The sequence below is a fragment of the Halictus rubicundus genome, chromosome 16 (assembly GCF_050948215.1).
Source record: "Halictus rubicundus isolate RS-2024b chromosome 16, iyHalRubi1_principal, whole genome shotgun sequence".
Lineage (NCBI taxonomy): Eukaryota > Metazoa > Arthropoda > Insecta > Hymenoptera > Halictidae > Halictus > Halictus rubicundus.
The window spans coordinates 7245931-7267310 of record NC_135164.1 but is presented as its reverse complement, the minus strand read 5'-3'; the positions used below and the strand labels follow the sequence as shown (position 1 = coordinate 7267310).

The window sequence follows — 21380 nt, the reverse complement described above, 5'->3', positions numbered from 1 at the left end:
TTTTCTATGTGGACTTACATTGAAAATTTAGAAAGTACGATTTGTAGATCTGCATGAATTATGCATATTCTGAGAATTTCATAAAAATCGGTCAACGTTGCAACGAGTCACAGATGTTCCAAAATCAGGTTGCAAAGTATAACTTTTAGTACTTTCTCTGCAATTTCGACCAATTGCAATTTTAACGAAACATTTTCCTTTCAAGACACGTAGCGAACCAATTGTTCTAACTTCTCAAAAAAAAAGTTCAAGTAGTATAGTCGAATATTGACAAAGTTATGCGATTTTGAAGACCGTCCGAATATTAGTGGGGGTCACTGTAGGCGTAAGGTTAACGTGTCGATTCCGAGCCGCGAAAGATGGTTTTTAAATCGAAACGGCAATACCGGTAGCTCCGGTAAATTAGCATTTCCTAGACGCTTTCTAGGTCCGCCCGAATGTCTCGTCTGGCGCGACGAAAATTGTGCAATTGCGATCTCCTGGCGAAAGTAAAATTACACGGTACCATTGTAGAATGTCGTAATGCGATCGAAACGATTGCCCAACGAAATCGCCATTTCGGCGTGAATTTATATCCGCGGTGGCGCGATAACCGGCAAAGGGAGGAGGACGGGTTTTCCGTCGTTCTTTTTTCGTTTTCTTTTTCCTTCGTCGAGAAATTGAATCGACTTCTTGGATCGTAAAAGTAAAATGTTGGATTTCACGTGCACCGAGAACAGGGGGGAGTCGCGGAATTCAAAGTTTCTCTTTCCCGTTGACAAGAAATAGAACGTGAATGCCGGATACTTGAACCTGTTATTAAGGATTCAACAGCCTCGCGAACAGTCAACGATCATTGATCGGATAATCATCCGAACGTCTATTATGTCATACGTCGACGCGCATGTACGATCGTGTAGAAAATTTTCACCAGGTTTTCAAACGCTCGAGCGTCATCCGAAAATGCTAGAAATGGGAAAAAATAAAAGAAAAATATAAATATTCTCCTTTCTACGCTTGATATAAAAATGTCGAGTCCACAGTTTCTCTTCGTGCGAAAAATAGCTTGTACCTGGCGGGAAACTTGAAATACTTCCGGACACCGTTAAGGATTACTGTTCTCTGATTTCCGTTGCAGCGGTCACAGATTGAGAATGAACGATCAGAAAAATCGCGGAGGGACGCGGACTGGTGCTTCCACGAAGCTGAGGATTGCGTCGATCATTGGAAATGACCATGAGCGTGGCTGTCGCCCCGGGTAGCCTCGGTGCACCTCCATCTATGCTCACGCCAAACATGTATCATCTACAGCAGGGGTTAAATCCAACATCGGCCTCGCCCACTTCCGAAAAAGTAAGTCATTATCTTCACTTTCTCCTGTCTACGTTCACTAAAAACGAAAAAACGCCTACTATCCTACGAAATGCATCGAATTCTCGATCTATGTCAACAGCACGGTCATTGTCGTGAATCGTCCAGGAGACGCGTCCGAGCGGTTTTACTCTCCCCGCGGTAGTGGGGAAAATTCCGCGACGTTTACCATGCAGGCCTCGGCGACGTATATAGAGAAATCGCTGTATCGATATAGAACACGTGTGCCGTTCGTACGTGGTTGCTGAAATCGGAATGGAAGAGCGACGCGTCTCCTTTTTAAGGTGACTGTGTGCCGCGTGTGCGTGTACCGTACACGTACGCTGTACAGCGAGAAGAAACCCTGAAACACGAAACGGCTGGACAAGGACGAACCAGCTCTTCCGATGATGTAAGAGTACTCGCGCGGTACGCGGTTTAATTCGTCCAGCTGCTTCACAAAGGCTGAGGCTGCTCGGGTTTTAAGGTAAAACGTAAAACCTGACTCGGCCGACAATGCCGAATGCTCTCGCGCGTCTTCCATTCCAGTTTGCTTCGAACCAAGGTGGACGGTTACGATCTCCCGTGTCTTCAGTTTCGCTACCGCGCTTCGAGTACCCGTCGCGCGTCGCGCAAAAACGGAACGGGTTCGCCTGGCGTTTAACGTTGCCCTGTTCGACCGATCTCGAAGGGAAACGATCCGGACGAAGTGAGTCCGTGAAACGATACCGTGTCGGGTCCACCGAATTTTCTCGGCCCGTTCGAAATCTGTTTCCGGTCGACGGCGACTTGAAAGAGAAGCCGCGATTCAAACGGTCCTGGGACAACCTCGACTCGATTATGAAACGCGCAACGGATAAAGCTGAAACGGGAGATATCGAGCCGCGCCGGTGAAATGTCGATACGCAAAGTCCGCGAATCAACTTTTCCACGTTACGACTGCTTTCTTCGGGCGCGTTGGCAGTTTATATAATGAATCCAATCGACTACGAGCATTTTCTTAATGCGCCCACCTCTCCACACTCCATTAAACGCTTCCGACACGGCGGTAACAGACTCGGGGAGTTATGTACTCGTACGCGCGTTGAACCGGTTTTACGTTTGGCCCACATTGGTATGTCGCGATAGAACTTTCGAGGCGTTGCGTCCCAGAAATATCTACTCTCCTCGCATTCGCGTTCTCATTCGAATGAAGAAACAAAAAAAAAAACATGTACACGGTTTTCTAGGCGGCTCCTCTCGATCGCGCCACTGTCGATTTCTCGATGCGACTCCGCCTACATACTGCGAATTCCCGTTACGAGTCAGTGCCAACCTTACGATTTGGAGTCAGTCGAACTACCCACACCACCGCGGTGAGGGGCTACGTGCAACATTGTATCGGAGAAAGACATTTTCTCAGTCTTTTTGTCACTATCGGTTAGCAGTCATTATGACTTCTAGACGGACGTGACTCTTAGGTTTCCAGCGTGCCCTGTGTATTTCAAATTGCGACGCTCGCCTAGAGTTTCGGGTTTCGTGTAAGAGTCAGTCGAACTACCCACACCACCGAAGTGAGGGGCTACGTGCAACATTCTATCGAAGAAAAATATTTTCTCAGTCTTTTTTTCACTATCGGTTAGCAGTCATTATGACTTCTAGACGGACGTGACTCTTAGGTTTCCAGCGTGCCCTGTGTATTTCAAATGCGACGCTCGGCGAGAGAGGGTTTCGTATAACAGTCAGTCGAACTACCCACACCACCGAAGTGAGGGGCTACGTGCAACATTGTATCGGAGAAAGACATTTTCTCAATCTTCTTGTCACTATCAGTTAGTAGTCATTATGACTTCTAGACGGACGTGACTCTTAGGTCTCCAGCGTGCCCTGTGTATTTCGAATGCGACGCTCGCCGAGAGTCTCGGGTTTCGTGTAAGAGTCAGTCGAACTACCCACACCACCGAAGTGAGGGGCTACGTGCAACATTCTATCGAAGAAAAATATTTTCTCAGTCTTCTTGTGTCTATCGGTTAGCAGTCACAGGCTTATGACTTATAGACGGACGTGACTCTTAGGTTTCCAGCGTGCCCTGTGTATTTCAAATGCGATGCTCGCCTAGAGTTTCGGGTTTCGTGTAAGAGTCAGTCGAACTACCCACACCACCGAAGTGAGGGGCTACGTGCAACATTCTATCGAAGAAAAATATTTTCTCAGTCTTCTTGTCACTATCGGTTAGCAGTCACAGGCTTATGACTTCTAGACGGACGTGACTCTTAGGTTTCCAGCGTGCCCTGTGTACTTCAAATGCGACGCTCGCCGAGAGTCTCGGGTTTCGCGTAAGAGTCAGTGGCCAGAACCGCGAAACTGACTCGTAACGAGAATTCACTGAAACTATCGTTTTACTTGCGAATCCGAAACGAAAGCTTTCGGTCAAAGGGCCGCGATCCGAGTTCTGAGTCGAGTCGCGAATTCCGGTGCCGTGTCCGACAATGAGTACAGGCTGCGGTGATTGTGTAACCGTAGCCTCGTGTCGGCATAGACGAGTACTACGATGCATCTGTGGTGCATCCGCCGTGACCCCGGTGCATGCGCGTGCACCCATGTCGTCCACGTATAAGATTCTATCGCGATAACGTCCATATCCAGCTATCTCCGATCTCGCGTACAATCAAATTATGCCCGATATTTTGGGCGTGTCTTTGATCGCTACCAGCACAACGAGATCCTCTCGTTCGCTTCTCTCCGTTTATTTTTACGTGCACGTGGTTTCGAAAGCGAGCGCAGCTTTTTTTCGCCCCTCGGATTATAACTTTATTAGTGTTATCGCACTCGCGTTCGAAAGTTAACAGCTGTTTTATTAGACGGATTTACGTTCGGAAACGTTGCTCGCTTCCTATCGCCATTTTTACTATCTACGTTCGTAGAATAATAAGTATAATAGTCGGTGCCGTGTTTACACCGCGGGCACAAGTGGCACACATCCTTGCTCGTTCTTTTCCAGAACAAACGAATAATTTATTTCCATGTGTCCCTGTTCGGAAATTCCAACTGCACAATAACTTTAACGCGTTAACTGGCACGTCAGTCACGCATACGACTGACAGTGATTTTTGAGTAGGTTTAGAGATTCATTTTTATCGTGACATATCCAGATAAACCGAATATTATTAGGATCCTTAGAATTCAGAAGACGTCCTCTACGATACATTTTAAATTTCTAGTCTCGGTTTCATTAATTTACACCGATTTTGTGAGATTCTCTGGGATTGATTTCTGGCACTTGACGTGTTAACCCTTTGCACTCGAAGCTATTTTAACCCCAAAACGAAACATTTCTTCCGACTTAGAATATTTCCTTTCTATATATATATATATATTTTTCATGTTATACATACGAAAATGGTGCAATTTACTCCTACAATACTGAAATGTTTAGTAATTTGATACGTACAAACAAATTTAATAATTCAAAAAATATTTTGAATAATGATACAGCAATGTTTAGTGGTGCCTTACAGTCACCATTCGAGTGCTAAGGGTTAAATGCTTTTATACAGAGGAGTTGTTCGACATTCGCGGCCAGAGCCACCGAGTTTTCACCGATCGTCGACGCGGTGTTAAGTAGTGCATATATTTCTCGCCGAAGGAACCTGCATTTTCGATCGCACACGCAACGATGGAATTTCTGACTTTACGACGAACAACATCGCCGAGCAATTTCGAACGTAGAATTTTTTCCATCGCTTGTCACTCGTCGTTGATCCCGCCTCTATTACCTACTCGTTCGTTCTCCAAAACAGACCCGACGAAGGAATCGTTGATCGTTACCGATCACTCTGAAGCGCACGATCGTCGAGGTAAGATCGGAATTTTGCAACTCCGTCGCGAAGGTGTCGCGACGGTATCTTCGCGCGATTCGACAGGCTCTAACGTTTCGTTGTGCAATCCGGCGATCTCGCTTTTACACGTGAACACGGAGGTTCGGAAACTCGAAAGTTTGAGGAGTCACGGTTCGTTGTTCGCGAAACGAAACACGGGTGTTCATAATCGAATCGGGTGTATTTCCGTTTACGTAGCTAACGGTTAGTAATTGCGTTACGAAAACAAAAGAGAAGAAAAAACCGTCAGCTTCTAAATATAGCAGTGTGACGGTAATCGGCGATTTAATCGACGATCTTACGGGAAGGAGCGTGTTTGGATTTCGTCACGGCGCGCGGAAAATTACAAAATTTCTTGGTTGCTCGGTTTTGATCGCGAAAGACGATGCGGAGCACGAGTTCGTTCTCTGGCACGATCAAAATTTGACCCTTCGACGATGAAACGTCTGGGTTCTCGTAGTCGCGAGACGCGCAGATTGATTCGCCGCGAGCTCGCCGAAGGGAAAAGGAAACGACGGGGCCGCGAGAGTGTGCCGGCACACTCTTGCGAAAAGGGAAACAGAAAGACATGCACACGCGCTCGCTTAGGCGAGCCGCGAGATGCGAAATGCGAACGTCCAAGAGAGAGAGAGAGAGAGAGAAAGAGAGAGAGAGGAGGAGATCGAGAAGTCACGCGAACACAGGAGGTGTCGATCTCTTGAGGTCATCTTGATCTAAGGCTTGACCATACGGGGGCGGAGGGGAAAGTCGACTTCTCCTTTTCGCTCGAAAAGTTTCTTCGACGCGCACATCCAAGGGCGTAGAAAGTAATTTTCCTATTTCAATTCGATTCCCAGCTACACGAATCCCTCTGGTAGATTCATTAGCGTTTTCAGTAAAAGTTCAGAGGTCGAATTGCTTCCGAGCGGTATAGCAGTCCTATAAATTTGCCGTGTAATTAACGTTATCTCTCTGCGGCCAGACTTCATTCCGGTAATGTTAACTTTAACTCGAGAATTGTGTAAAAAAACGAAGCATTAAGCATAATCTCAGTCGCAGCTGCGGTAATAGTTTTCATTCGTCGGTTACCACGGAAATTGCTGGGGCTAGATGTTCGAAGGAACAGCGAGCACAAGTTGTTACGTTGCTAAGCAACTCTGCAAATTATCCGGTTTAAGCTTTAACTTTTCTTGATGATTTTTCGATATCAACTTGTAAGCGTGCGCACGTAACTGCACGGATATTCGTACCGGATGCATAATAGGAGAGAGAAAAATGAAAAGGAAACAATGCGATCTCTTGAAAGCAAGCGAATCGACGAACGATGTCTTCATAAGATAGCTCAAAAAGATAGACACGTATTTTTTCTCGTTTAAATAAACTGAAGAAACTTTAAATAAACTGATTTTTTGGACACGTCAATATGTATAATGTAATGAGTATCCACAACAGATTTCCGATTCTCAGTTGTGCATAAGATCCTGAAGTGGATACACGCATTGTACAACCTAATTGTTAAAGTGTGCACGTCGTTTATTTGTGCTTGTTTGATAAAAAGAACATAGTACAGTGTTTTAGAAATCGGTCGTGGAAAAAGATTATGTGAAATACATACGATATTGAAGTTAAAGGAAGAACAATATTCGGTTACAAAAATATCAAAAGTTGCTAATAGAAACCGAAAAGTAATTATAAACTTATTAAAAAATCCTGAAAATTACGGGAAAAAGAAGAGTTCCGGGCGTCCACAAAGTTCAACTGCGTGTGAAGGAGGTTCTACAAAATATTGAGGTTCGATTTGTATTAATTAATTGTTTTCTATGTCAAGGTTTTCGTTGAGTGTACTATGATTTTGTCCCGTTTGCGGATCACAAAGGAGAACGATATTGGAAACGTCCTTTTGTTTTTTAAATCGATTGATATATATATAAAATGTTATGTTTTTTTTTTTGCTGTAACCTACCACAATGTAAATATTAACTGTAACCTTCTCTTTTGTATTCAATTGTAATCGATGTGGTCGCTAATGGCCTAGCTGTTAATGCGACCACTTTAAAATGAACAATATATAATACTAATAATAATAATAATATTTACGTTTTCGTTCCCAGAATTCTGGTGACGTAAATGTTGCGGATGATACTGAGTACATTATACATATGGACATGTACATTATACATATTGACATATTAACCCTTTGCACTCGAGTGGTGACTCTGAAGCACCACTGTTGTGGCATTATTTCAATTACATTACAAAATTTGTATTTAACAGATTACTAAACATTTCAATATTATATGTAGAAATCGGATCAGTTTCGTACGAGTAAAATGAAAATATTCTAAGACGGAAGAAAAATTTAGTTTTAGATTGAAAACAGCGCCGAGTGCAAAGGGTTAAAATATTCACTTTCTTCCGTTTATGTTATCAAACGAGGAGAAATATGCGATGCGCTATCTTTTCGTCCCGAATTGCAGGCAAACGGGTCGCGATTCGCGTCGATTAGATGTGCCCGTTAGCCGGTGCAGATTTCACCGTGCGTGAAAAATGGCTGGAAATGTCACCGGTCTGAAACCTGTAGCGCTCGGTCTGAAATTTTGTTCGGCAACGCCCGTTCTCCCGTTGCACCTGTGATATCTCCGGTGCATTTCTACGAGCGTTGCAACCGGCCAGCTCTCGTACGTGCACGCAGACTCGTGGAGTGGTCGGGCCCGCTCCTACGTTAGTTTTCTTGTTGTTTTTCGACCAACCGGCCGAGCGTATAGGCCGCTCCTCTTACGTGAGGTTCTGGAACGAGACTTTTACGAAAGTCCAGCATCGACGAGAAAGTAAAGCATATCGAGTTTGCCCCGGGCTATCTATCTGCTCCATTTTCCGACCCCGCGCTGCGCTCTTGCGCGCCGCGCCGGCACCGATAGGATTTCTCGATTCGAAAAACGCACGCGCGAAATCCGTTTGCTCCGTGTGCTGTTCGAAACAATGGGCCAACATCTCGGAACTCCAATTACAATTCCTCGTTGAGAATTCTGTTTACTATATCCGGACATCCTGTTGAAATCGAAAGCTTCGCGTACGCGCGCTCTTCCTTTAGGATTACGATTATAACAGAATTCATTATCGGCAACGGGAACACGTGTGCCGTGTATTAATCACGTCGCAACCGACGGTGGAAGCTATATATATATAATATACGGACACGGTGCACGCGCGCGTTACAAGTGTACATCGGACACAATAAAAACACCCACGTGTTTAGAAGGGTATGGAACGAATGGTAAAATTGGAAATACAAAAAGATTTAGAAAGCCGCTCGAAGGATTCACGGAGGCGTTAATAACCGAAGCACACTCGGTCCGGTGTGTATCTTGCAAGCTGTTTGCTCGTTGTTTGTAAACACTCGACGTGTCACGCTCGTCCCTGCATTGCGCTAATTATTAAGAAATGTTTGAAATACAACGCTGTAACACCGTGTCCCCGATACTTGTTGTTTCGTTTCAGAGTTACGACACGCTGAGCAAAGGGAAGAAATCGTGGAGCGTGAGACTGGGCCTGTCGCGGCAGAATCAGAGCACCGATGATCCCGGGAAAGGCTGGGGAACGATAAGCGGCGGTAGCAGGTTCTCCAGACAGATGATCTACGGCGATCCATGGCTCTACGGAACGGTTCGATCGTCGAGGGCCGGCCACGAACCACGAGGATTCGTAACACCGCCGCCGCCCCCGCCCCCCGGAGCACCGATACTCATAGTATGCTCATGCCCGGAATTTCTCAGCGGAACCACCCGGAAGTTCGGCAACTGCCGCAAGTGCGGTGGTCACCGATTGACTGGTCTACCTTTAGGAGGAACATGTCGACTTCCACAGATCTCCTCGAGGTCGAGACCGAGCCTTGCCGGTAAATCTCCTGCCCTTTCTCTCGAAGGCCTTTTTCCGGTCCTGCAGGGTCCGTTTCCACTAGTGTGTCCTTCTCGAGAATTTCTCGAGAAATTTTATAATTGATCATTTCTCATTTCTCGAGACAGTATTTCTCGAGAAATTTAAATCTAGGAAAATTCTTGTGAACCTCGCATTTATTTTGTAACATATCAATTCTTAAATTCCTCTTAAATTCTTATTTAGAACTGTAGAAAAACGGAATACTGAATTGAGTAATGAGTTTCTTGTTGTTATTAACACTAGGTTTAATATTTTTAATTTAAGATTATTGAGATTGTGAAGATCCATCTACGTGGAATCACTCAACAAACTTATTTCCTTAGGTATATATTATTTAAAAAATGCCTGAAAACTTGGACAGACACATTCCTCTTATTTTTATAAAGTAATGTAAAATGTTCACTTTTAATGCTCCGTTGTTTCTTAAAGAAGAAATATCTGAAAGAAGAGACGAGATTGTTGTGTCCCTTATGAAATATCTGCATAATACAGAATCTCTGCAGAAAGATCCATCTACGTGGAATTACTCGACAAACTTATTTCCTTAGGTATATATTATTTAAAAAATGGTTGAAAACTTGGACAGACACATTCCTCTTATTTTTATAAAGTAATGTAAAATGTTCACTTTTAATGCTCCGTGGTTTCTTAAAGAAGAAATATCTGAAAAAAGAGACGAGATTGTTGTGTCCCTTATGAAATATCTGCATGATACAGAATCTCTGCAGAAAGATTCAGAAGATACATTTTTTTATTTAACGTCTGAGGCAGATATGTATAAAATGGCAAAACAAATTCTAACCAGACTCTTTGGAAAATGATTCTTATGAAAATAGTGAAAGACTTTCAGATTCTCAGAATGAGGAACTGTCACTGGAAAAACAGTTAGAATTAGAAATTGCAGATAGCCTTCAAGAGTTTAGCGGCAGAAGAAAATAAATTCGGGACTCTAACAAAGGAATTCCATCTTTGAGTACACTGAAAAAGGGACGCCCAATCTTCAGCAACTTTTGGATGTTCTGTATACGATAAAGCCAACATCCACACAAAATGAAAGAAATTTTTCTACGGCTACAGATTTTGTTACAAAAAAAAAAGGAGTAGATTGTCTGATTCTAACTTTAGACGCATTATGCTTCTTAAGAAGTCATTTCAAAACAAAAGCGTAATGTTTCACTTTATAAAAGTGTGGTAAAAGTTTCCCAATATATATCTCGAGAATTTTCGAGAATTATCGAGAAATATACTCTTATTTCTCATTTCTCGAGAAATGAAAAATGTTGAGAAATCGGAAACACTAGTTCCTACGTTTCTTTCTGGATGATCGACGTTTGTACAATGTCACGGATATGTTACAATTCAGAAATACAATTATTTCCAGTTAACCCTTTGAGCGCTATGAACGCATATATGGGTTCTCACACAGCCATTCAATTTGGGCCATTAATTTTTTTTATTAATATTCTTCATGTTATTATTGCTTAGCGAAATAAATGGTTCTGTTAAGGTTTTTGCGGTCAAATTATTTCAGCTACAATCAACATATTTTGCAATGAAATTTTAATCAGCCCAGCATGCGCTTCTGTCGTAACAAGTAGGCGGTCCACAGCACACGCTTAACTTCGCACAACTCGGCGCTCAAAGGGTTAAGGAAAGAAAGGAATGTCTACGTGGCACATCCAGACAATTCTTACGTTGCATAAAAATCCGCAGTCCGGTAATAAGTTTTGAAATGTTCTAATCTTAACAAAAATCTTAAGTGAATCTCTGGTCTCTTTTCACGTGTACGTCTGGAAGGAAAATGCGAGTAAGGAAACAAACGGTGTCTTCTCCGAGATCAATTAGAACTCGGTACGAATACGTGCTAAACGAACACTCGCGTTTGCAATACGTTGATAATCAGCTTCGTTTCGTTCCGCCGAAAGTAGGACACAATGGTTCTTTTTTTCTGTCCGTAAGGATATAACGTATGGTACAATCGTATTGGCTCAGTAAATTTCTGATTCTCGAGAAACTATTAGGTTGGCAAGAAAGTAATTTCGGTATTTTTAGGTGAAATAAAATCCAATTTTTTTATCAAAGCAATGAACTTTAATCAATAAAATATTTTCCATTTTGTTCTACGATCTTTTGCCATCTTTCTGGTAGCTTCATAATTCCACGTTCATAAAACTTCTGATCCTTTTCGGTGAAAAACTGATCCAAGTGCGATTTCAGACCATCATCATTAGTGAAAGTTTTACCATTCAAAGAGTTTTGTAAACTTCGGAATAAATGATAATCTGATGGTACAATGTCAGGGCTATATGGTGGATGTGACATCACTTCCCAACCATGCTCCAATAACTTTTCACGTGTTACCAAAGATGCGTGTGGCCTAGCGTTATCATGGTGAAACACGATTCCTTTGCGATTTGCCAATTCTGGCCGTTTTTCTTTGATTGCTATGTCCAGTTTTGATAGTTGTCGATAATAAACATCTGAATTGATGGTTTGGTTCCTTGGGAGCAGCTCAACATGCACAATACCTTTGTAATCCCACCAAATTGACAACGTGATCTCCTTTTGGTGCAATTCAGCTTTCGATGTGGTTTGGGCTGATTCATCACGCTTCGACCATAATCGTTTTCGAGTTGCGTTATTGCAAACAACCCATTTCTCATCACCAGTGATGATTCGCTTCAGAAAAGGGCCGATTTCATTTCGTTTGAGATGCATATCGCATACGTTGATGCGTTGCGTTAAGTGAATTTCTTTCAATTCGCGTGGAACCCAAATATCGAGCTTCCTAACGATTCCGAGACTTTCTAAACGATATTCTATAATTGCATGCGAGACATTTAACCTGTCTGCAATCTCTCGGACAGTTATGTGACGATCCGATTCAATAATGGCTTTCATTTGGTCATCGTCAACTTCAGATGGTCGACCAGAACGTTGGTCGCCTTCAAGTGAGAAATTTCCAGAACGGAATTTTTTTAAACCAATTCTGGCACGTGCGTTCTCTGTTAAGCAATCCACACCATAAACTTCACATGTATCTTTGTGAGCCTCGGCAGCTTTTTTACCTCTACGGAAATAAAAAAAGCGATATGTGCCTATAACGTTCGTTTTTCCACTCCATGTTCAAATTGACACGGAACTAACAATTTCAATCAAAATTACGTGTAATTTGCTTCAAAAGTAACCTAAAGGATGCAGTTATGAAATGTCAGAAGGAAAACGAACGCGCAACGTTCACAGAAATCAATCAAACAAAACATAAAGCCATCCATCAGTGAAAACCGAAATTACTTTTTCGCCAACCTAATAGAATAACCCGTTGAAATGATGATAAAATTTGCAGGAGTGCTAAGACCGTCGATAGACGACCCTTACGACCAGATGCGTCGAAGTCGGCTGGTGGAACCAAGGACCAGGGCACGGAGTATATCGCCCCACCGGCCGTTGTCTCAGCGAGACGTTCGGAGTCAGAGCGTGGCGCGGAACGCGAAAGAACGAAAGAGCTCGATCGAAACTACCTGCTCGAAGTCCGAGTGGTTCGACAAGGAGTCGGCAACCGGAAGTTACGAGGAACCGTCGCGTAAACTACGTCCGAGCTACAACGTAATGTCGAGGAGGGACGAGTGGCTGGCGGAAGAACCGCCGCCGTCGACGATGATGACGACGACGACGCCAACAGTGACGCCATCGGCATCGCCGTCGCCGTCGCCGTCGCCGACCACTTTGCGAAATCGATCGTGCTCGATGACGACCGGCGGCGTTCGATTGGCGCGCATACCGAAGAAGATCCGCGACACGAGAAACGACTGGTCGGACAACGCGATAGCAAAGAGCCAAGAACAGCCTGATCAGGCGAAGGTCAACCGAGACGAATGGAAGGAACGGCCGTCGAGCAGCGGCAGCAGCGGCGGCGACTCGAGACGAAGCATTCTCGAGTGCGACGTGAATCCGTATCTTTTGTTGAAGAAGCAAAGGGACGAGGACGATCTCAGCGACGATCTATCGGACAACGCCCTCGAGCAAGACGACGTAAGGCCGCTCTCAAGCCTGTTCGATTCATCGAAAGTGAAATCGATCGAGAGGATACCGAACAGAAGCGCCGTCGCGGAGATCGGCGGTCAGAGGATCAGGGTGTTCAACGAGTCGCGGGAAATTTCGGACGAGGAGGAGGTTTTACCAGTGACGAGGATTCCCATACCAAAGGTTTCACCGAAGCGACCACCGAGAAGACTGAAGGAAGCCAAACAAACGCTGAAGAGCATCCTGAAACGGGGCAAGGTGCTCGAGACCAGGAGGAAGAACGTCCTGTTCAACGTCGACAATGTTATATTCGCTCCCGAGAAACCGTCGGAGGCGACACGATTGTCCTGGAGCAGACTCGGCAGGATCGCGACGTGCGTTTCGAGCGTGGAGGAACCGAACGACGACGAGTCCGAGGAAGAGGACGACGAACACCAACGGGAACCGGAACAGGAACAACAGCAGCAACAACAACCACATCTGCAGCAACAACAGGAGGAGAAGACGCCGGCAACGACGAGCCACGAGCAAAGGGAGAAATATAATTTCATCACCGTTCCGAATATCAGGGATCCGAAAATCGATAGAGTTAGGCTGAAAGAGCGTAAAGTTTCGCAGGACACGTGCCAAATGTATCCTCTTCGTTCCGAGGGAAACGCGAACAGGATGAACAGGTTTGTTCCTCCGGTTCCGAACGCGGAACGTACGCCACCTTCGCGGAAGAAGGAAAACGTCGATGCGTCGCGAAAAGTCGACGACGTCCGTGAAAATATCTCGAACCAAACCATCCAGAAACCGGCCAACCTTAAAACCACGAAGCCGCAGGACGAGCGAAGTAACAGGACGAAAGGGGAGGATCGGATCGAGGTGGACGAGACCGAACGATCTCGAGTCGAGAAACCTAAAGATCATCTTCCAGGCATCGCTGTCGACGAGAAAGATTTGATATTAAAGTCCGAAGGTAATATTTACCCATTCCAATCCGATATATCGCTATACAATTTTTCCAGTGGCCATCTTTATTAACGTTCGTCTTGCAGAATCTAACCGACCTCTTAAAATTTCATTTCAATTCAATCTAAGCATTAGAATACTTTTCTAAACGTTACCGTATTTTTTCGTTGAATTTCCAGAGAACTCGAAGAGATCGTCGTTGTCGCGCAGTCAAAGCGAGAGGTCGCACAACAGACCGGAAGTTTCGGCTGGGAACGTACTCTTTCTGGACACCATGCGTCTCAGCCTGTCCAGGAAAACGAAAGAACCACCACCCGCCACGTTGGATTCGAGCGAGCAACCGATTCGACGCGAGGACTCGTCCGAGTCCCTAATCAGGATCGCCGAAACGGAATGCGAGCAACGTTTACCGGCTGCGAAGGATGTTGAGCAAGTTCCTAAAGAAATAGAAAAGACAGAGACCAAGATAACGGTGGTTGAGACCGAAATGGAAGCGTCCAAGGATGCTGCGAGCAATATCGAGGAGAAGAATGTTCAGTTTCGAGGAATGAGACCGACCAGTTGGTCTCCACCGCCCGGCAAGCTGAAGTATTATCGCGCGATCGATGATTCGAACGCCAGGCCGAAAGAGATGGGTCACTCTTGGTCGGAACGGAGCAGCCCCACGTTGAAGACCACGTGGAAAAGATCGAACTCCTACGGATCATCGAAGATCGAGATCGGATCGCCGGAAACCGAGAAAAACGTGTACAAAATTACGGTCAGCCCTCGAGCTTCTCCGCTGGTCCATCGACTTCAGATCGGCCCGGGCACTAAGGGAGCAAGGAGAACGTCGATTTTGATCAATGGAGATCCGACGCCGACCACCGAGACGACATCCGACAATAAAGTGACCATCAGCGTCGGAGGAGAGGACAGCGTCTACAACCCTACCGTGATCTCCGTGAACCTGGAGAATCCGCCGAAGATCAAGAACTCTGCAGAAAATCGGACTCTCGTCATATTGGACAATTACAAGTCGAACATCGTCGTCGAAACTAGCAAGGAGGATTCGAAGTCGGTGAAAACAGATTTGGAATCCGCGAAAGAGGACGAGTCCTCGCGAGAGTCGAGCAAACCGAGCGTGCCAGACGTGTCGACGGTGTCTCCTGTGTCTACGACGGTCTGCACAGATGCCGAGAAGCAGACGAAATTGAATACCGACGCTGCTAAACTTGCCACGCTTGGCACGGAGAACGGTAATCCGGAGAATCGGACGGAACGAACGGAGAAGAAGAATCATATCAGAAAGGAGGAAGACGCTTCGTCGTCGAAGCTCTCCGGCCTGTCGAAGGAGGCGTTGATCTCGAAACTGCTCGAGGATTCTCTGCGGAAAGCCCGGGAAAACGGAGAGATCCTCGATGAAAGTAGCGGCGAGGCGATCCTGAAGATCCTGAAGCAAAGCCTGTTGAAGAGCAACGAGTACGAGAGCTCCGAGTCGACCCTCGAGGCGAACTACTCGAGAACGTCTAGCTTAAATTCGGACGGTGACTTCATCTCGACGAACCTTTTCCTCGAGGAGAATCCTTACGAGGTGATCAAGGAGCCAATTTACGAGGAGATTCCCGACGAACCTCCTCCTTTACCGTTGAGTCCACCGCCGACCGAAGACTACTTGAAGGACAGAATCTACTTCGGAGACATCGCCGATTATTACACAACCGCCAAGGGTAGTTCCGAACAGTTCCTCCGATCGTATCTGGTCGACGATCTCTACAAGAAGCCTAATTCCGAGGACCTCGCGGAGAGAGAGACCTATCTGTCCAAGAGTCCCGAGAGCTTCTTCAAGAAAATGTCGATATCGCCGGAGGAGGAGCAAATTTCGAGTAAATTCGAGTTGCTCAACTTTCTGATGGACTCGAAGGATCGAGCGATATCGATCGAGGGCGAGGACGACGAGGACGACGAGGACGAGGACGAAGAAGACACCGAGGGTGATTTGGAGGCGTTGTACGAGCAGAAAGAGACGAGCCTCGGCGATCTGAGCTCGAAGAGCTCGCAAATCTCCAATGTTTCCGACAGCAGCGAGGAATGCAACATCATCTTGACCAGTTCGTCGGAAACGTCCAAGGTCGGTCGAGATTCATCTGTTATAGCCAGCTAAGAGTTCAAGTAAACACGATCATTATTCTAGACCCGGGCGGTCGACATCGAGAGAACCGACAGCGGCGTCGGTTCGGAAAGCAGCCAGGCCAGCAGCACTCGAGGCGTGCCAAGACGTTGGCGTGCAGGGAACGTCTCTTCGGGACCAGGAAGTCTCTTCGGTGGAATCCCACAAGTGATTTCCGGCGATTCAAAGCTCTGCGAGGACTGCGAACAGCGTCTGGATCCTTTGATAACGGAGAGGTGAGAGTCGATGCGCTGCAAACAAGCTACGCCAGCTTTATCATAGCATACATCAACATTATGTTACACAAAATAATTTTCTTTAATATTGAGCTGTACGTGTTAGGTGTGCAAATCAATTCGGTGCTTCTTTTTCATCGCACGTTTTACATGATTTTACGCAGCAAATTCTTCCTTTCGAGCCGAGAATGCAAACAGGCCGCTGTCTCAATTCTGCTTCTTTAGATTTCTTCGTTCAGTTCCCGAGGAAGATTCAATTTTACCTACAACTTTTCAAGAGCGAAGAAACATCAGGGTATTTTCATTTGCAGTAATTCCTTTATACAACCATGGGACAAATTCTACACAATAGCCCTAAACACATTCCTATCGAACCTGAAAACATTGTCAACTGCATCACCCATTATTAGATGTAGTTGAAGAAATGAACTTGAATTCATTCAGCATGAGGAAGTACAACCATGGGACAAATCAGTAATTCCTTATCAAATTCCTATTCGATTATTAGTATCTTCCATAAATGTTATTCATTCATGAACTATTCCAACTATAGGAATTAAGTTAAGTTAGAGAGCGCGAAGAAAGTATAATTTAAATTAGAGTTATGATCTATTCAGTAAAAAGGAACCGAACTGATTTGTACACTTAATTGTTTTATACGACAAACGCTTTACGCGGACTACGGTAATGCATCCGCGACAACAAGACAGGCGGCGTAAAAAGTTCGGGAACCATTGAATCTCGCTTTCTCTTGCCCGTCGATTCCATTAACCACAAGAAGCGAAAGTTTTCTTACCGAATTGTATACTGTATCAACGTCGAAATCGACTGTCGTGCCAAAATCACTGTAGCACTGTGCGCAGCGTAAAAACGCATCGAGTTTTACAGTAATATAGTCTCTTAACGTATAGACCGTATTCTGATTATACAATAAAACAATATCATTTGTATTATTGGTAGAACCGGCGCCAGTCCGATCGACCATTTGATATTCGAATCGCTTTCACCCGTCCCGTTTCATACGACGAAGGCTTTTACATGCATAATACGATTGTACAATAACGATGAGTATTTTCTAGTGGTGTAGTGTATGCACCCTTTGTATGCAGAAAATGCGCGAAAAAGAGGGTGGAGCGCAAAGAAATTATAACGGAGATTGTGGAGACCGAACAGAAGTACGGAAGAGATCTGCAGATCATACTCGAAGAATTTCATAGGCCGATGTTCAGGGCCGGTCTTCTTACTTCGGAGCAACTGACGGCGATATTCCTGAACGTCGAAGAGCTTCTCGAGCACAATCTCGTCCTCGCGGAAAAATTGAAGGACGCCGTAGAATTGGCGCAGGTAGGCGTCTCTCTTCGTTTCGGAAAGATTAGGCGTGTCTTCGGAGCTTTTGTTGCGCGTGTAACAATGAAACGGCGTAGGGGTCGAGTAAAAGATAGGGTAAGGAACCCAATTACAGTGGGGGTACCAATTACTGTGCCTATATTACACTTATTTGTAAAGCATAACGAATATTAAAATATATATCAACTGATTTTAATGAGAAAAATTTAATATTCTTTACGCTGTAAAAATAAGTATAATTAATATAGGAGCTGGTACCCCCACCGTAATTGGGTCCCTTGCCCTACGCATTCCTTTTGTATTCGCTAGTTTCCGAATAACCGAAATTTTGTACAGGAATCTGGGGACGAAGATCTTTTGACCGTGGACGTAGGAAAGATCTTTTTGGAGTCTGAGCGAATGCTTCACGCGTTCGAGAGCTACTGCACCCGTCAAGGAAGCGCGAGTTTGCTGCTACAAAATTTGGAGAAGGAGAAAGAGCTGCTGCGAATCTTCCTGAGAGTCTCGCAAATGGAAAATACCGTTTTGCGCAGGATGAACTTGAACTCGTTTCTTATGGTAAGGTGCAACGCGAATCATAGGCGGAATGTACAATCTTTATTCGTTCCGGTTGTTATATCGACAGCTCGGTTACAAAGTTACAAAGATGGGTTTAATTGAGTAATTAATCTTCGGTTTTGCATAATTTATGCGTTCCACCTGGTTGATTTCCCCGTGTGCAGGCATGTGCCGGTGTACAGCGGGTTGCTTTTCACAGTTGCGCCTGCAGGCGATAACCCGGTGTACACTGGTGCGTTTATTATTACCGAGAAACCGAACGAACCGAGCGTAGAAAGTAATCGGAATCGCTGCCCGAGCAATTTCATAAGAAATTATGGAAATTACAATGAAGAGTGAATCGATTCTGTTGAAGGTTCCTGTTCAAAGAGTGACAAAATATCCTCTCCTATTGGCACGGCTGCTGAAAGCTACGCCATCGGTTAGACCAGATATTCAAGAAGCTAAAGAAAGACTGAAGCAGGCTCAGGCCAACATAGAGCTACACTTGGAACACATGAATGCTGTAAATATTTCGTTTGCTTCATATATCATAAACATTTCAAATGTTGTACAAATAAGTTTTCGTTTCGAATCGATCAGACGTCGACTCGATAATCTAATTGTTTCGATGACACTGTAACAGGAAGCTAAAGACGTGACTTCAACGAAACTCTGGAGGAGAATCTCCATCATACAAAATGGTAGGCGGCTAATCGGCGAACAAGATATGGTCAATATAAAATTGCGAAAGGTAATTACAAAGTATTTTCACAGATAAAGTATGAACATATTTTACAATTTGTTATATATTATATTTTACCGTTCGGAGGAGTTGTCGATTTTGGATGTATTGGAGAGAGATCTGAAATCGTTCAATTTATATTATTGCCGAATATCGTTCGGTATTGTATTTATTGCAATAGATGGCCGTGGAAGTGTTAGAATGGGCCCACGAAGAAGCTAGATTTGTTTTGGAGGGACGTCTTTTAGTTGCTCAGCCAACTGACAACAATTGGAGACGGGGACGCACGGTCAAGCTTGCTCCTGTTACAGCCATGTTGGTTACCAATGGCAAAGTAAGACAAGATTTCAGTAAGCAATAATTCGCATTTCTATGAATGAAACGAAATTTCACGTTTGTAGCCAAATACAGAAGACGTCGAGTTCAACGACGACTCCCTCTTCCCAAGGTACATTGGTATCAAAGAGGCTACCCTCTTGTTAGTCAAAGAAAAATTTGGCCGGTACTCTTTGTTACGAGTAAGCGACTCTCACGACTTGGTTATACAATTTTATCTGTATTGTGCTCCGAGTTGTATATTCTATTGAAAAATCTGTTGGTTTTAGGAGCCACTGTATCTCGACAAATGTATTGTATGCTGTGAAACAGATCTTGAGGATTATTTTGAAGTTCAAGAACTGTACTCCAAGGAAACATTTATATTCAAGGTACACGTTTACATATGTAGTGTAGATTTTCTCATTTGTTAGTAGCGATCCGTTGATTCTCTATGAAAGAAAAAAACAATTCATGTTTGCCATTCAATGTTTATAGAAAGAGAAATCTTACGATAAGAGAGTAACGACGTTGTCTTCTGTTGCAGGCCGAAGATGGGGCCAGAACGAAAAGATGGTGTAGGATGTTGCAAGCTCACGCACAATCTCTTGGTGCCTGGCGGAAACGTCGCGGAGCATTACCGAATATCATGATATGCGGAGTCGTAAGGAATTGATAGATAGCTCGACCGATTACGCGTACAGAAAACCGATGATAGAATCTACAATGTATAGTCGTTATTTAAAGGTGATTATATTCCTAAATGCGCAAGCTTATTTGCGCGCGCTGGTTAGCGTAGTCGATTCAACGAGCGTGTATGATCTCCAGATAAATTAGTAATGATTTGTCGAGGAGAAAGTGTCGGACCAAAGGATACCCTCCACTCGTTGACTTTACTCGTCCACGAGCGATACGAAAATCTCTAGTTCTCGCCGAACGCAGACTCTTTTGCGTTCGGTTGCAGTACGTTTCAAAAACATTGAACTTCCTGTGTCGCTGTACTCGGAACTCGACGCTTACGTATGGCCTTTGAACGCACAAACGAAAGGACTCTACTCTTTCTCTTCCTTCCCGATTCGGAAAATCACGCGTACACAGGGTAAACGATTGTCCTCGTCGCGTACATGGACTCTCGTGTTTGTAATTACATTCGAACCGAAAGAGCAGATACCAGCTGTGATACTGACCGGTGTATTGGTACTTTCTTCATACAATATTAATTATGTACCGCGGTACAAGACTCGTTGGCTTTTCTTCCTATTATATTTTCTTAAGTCACATTTATATGCAGCGAGAACATCGATATTAACGTGTAAATAATATTAAAGAACGGGGTAATAGGGTTGACGCATTTTGTACCTACGTCTGAGCCAGGAAACTGCCAAATGTTTCATAAGACCAGGCTTCATTTTATGATTCATCCATCAATTAATATATTATCTCACGACTATTCCTTAAGTAATAATAATTAACAGTATTTTATCGCGTCTAACACACATAATAAAGATTGTACATTGTATAATAATATAATTTTATTTAAAATCTAAGCCATATGTTTGTATATAATTGTATGTATATTTATGCCAAAATCAGTTTTAGAAACGTACTTGTTACATATTAAAACCAGCATTCAATAAAAATCAAATATACTTGTACGCATCTCTGTATCGTGAATGCGAAAACGATATTCTGCGAATTAGACAAACAAAATTGATGTTTGCGTGATAATAACGGTGGCGGTGGCGAAGCAATAAAGTCACTTGACGGTTCAGTATGTATGAAACATTGAATGTAAAAGTAATCTCAACATTACAAATTAAAATTATACTTTAAAATTAAAAGTCGAATTAATACGCGGACTTCATTTTAGAACAAACTATCCATATATTCTGCAGGAGCTCTGTGTCTCTCTGTTAATATCCAACTCCTAAAGAACAAAACAAATGATTCTTGCCGATATTCCCATAAGGGGT

General features: G+C 44.1%; 1 protein-coding gene across 1 annotated transcript in view; it reads left to right on the top strand.

Moving 5' to 3' along the window:
- The window catches only part of Rhogef64c (Rho guanine nucleotide exchange factor at 64C), a 33021-nt gene extending 11779 nt beyond the window's left edge, over positions 1 to 21242 (top strand). The window contains exons 2-14 of the mRNA XM_076802044.1: positions 1118 to 1332; positions 8664 to 9060; positions 12448 to 14085; positions 14258 to 16188; positions 16252 to 16463; positions 17543 to 17807; positions 18147 to 18368; positions 18724 to 18873; positions 18994 to 19101; positions 19274 to 19426; positions 19494 to 19610; positions 19698 to 19799; positions 19955 to 21242. Of these exons, the coding sequence (XP_076658159.1) occupies positions 1210 to 1332; positions 8664 to 9060; positions 12448 to 14085; positions 14258 to 16188; positions 16252 to 16463; positions 17543 to 17807; positions 18147 to 18368; positions 18724 to 18873; positions 18994 to 19101; positions 19274 to 19426; positions 19494 to 19610; positions 19698 to 19799; positions 19955 to 20083 (5547 nt within the window). The 5' untranslated portion in view covers positions 1118 to 1209 and the 3' untranslated portion in view covers positions 20084 to 21242. The remainder of the gene's footprint in view (positions 1 to 1117; positions 1333 to 8663; positions 9061 to 12447; positions 14086 to 14257; positions 16189 to 16251; positions 16464 to 17542; positions 17808 to 18146; positions 18369 to 18723; positions 18874 to 18993; positions 19102 to 19273; positions 19427 to 19493; positions 19611 to 19697; positions 19800 to 19954) is intronic.
- The last annotated feature ends 138 nt before the right edge of the window (positions 21243 to 21380 follow it).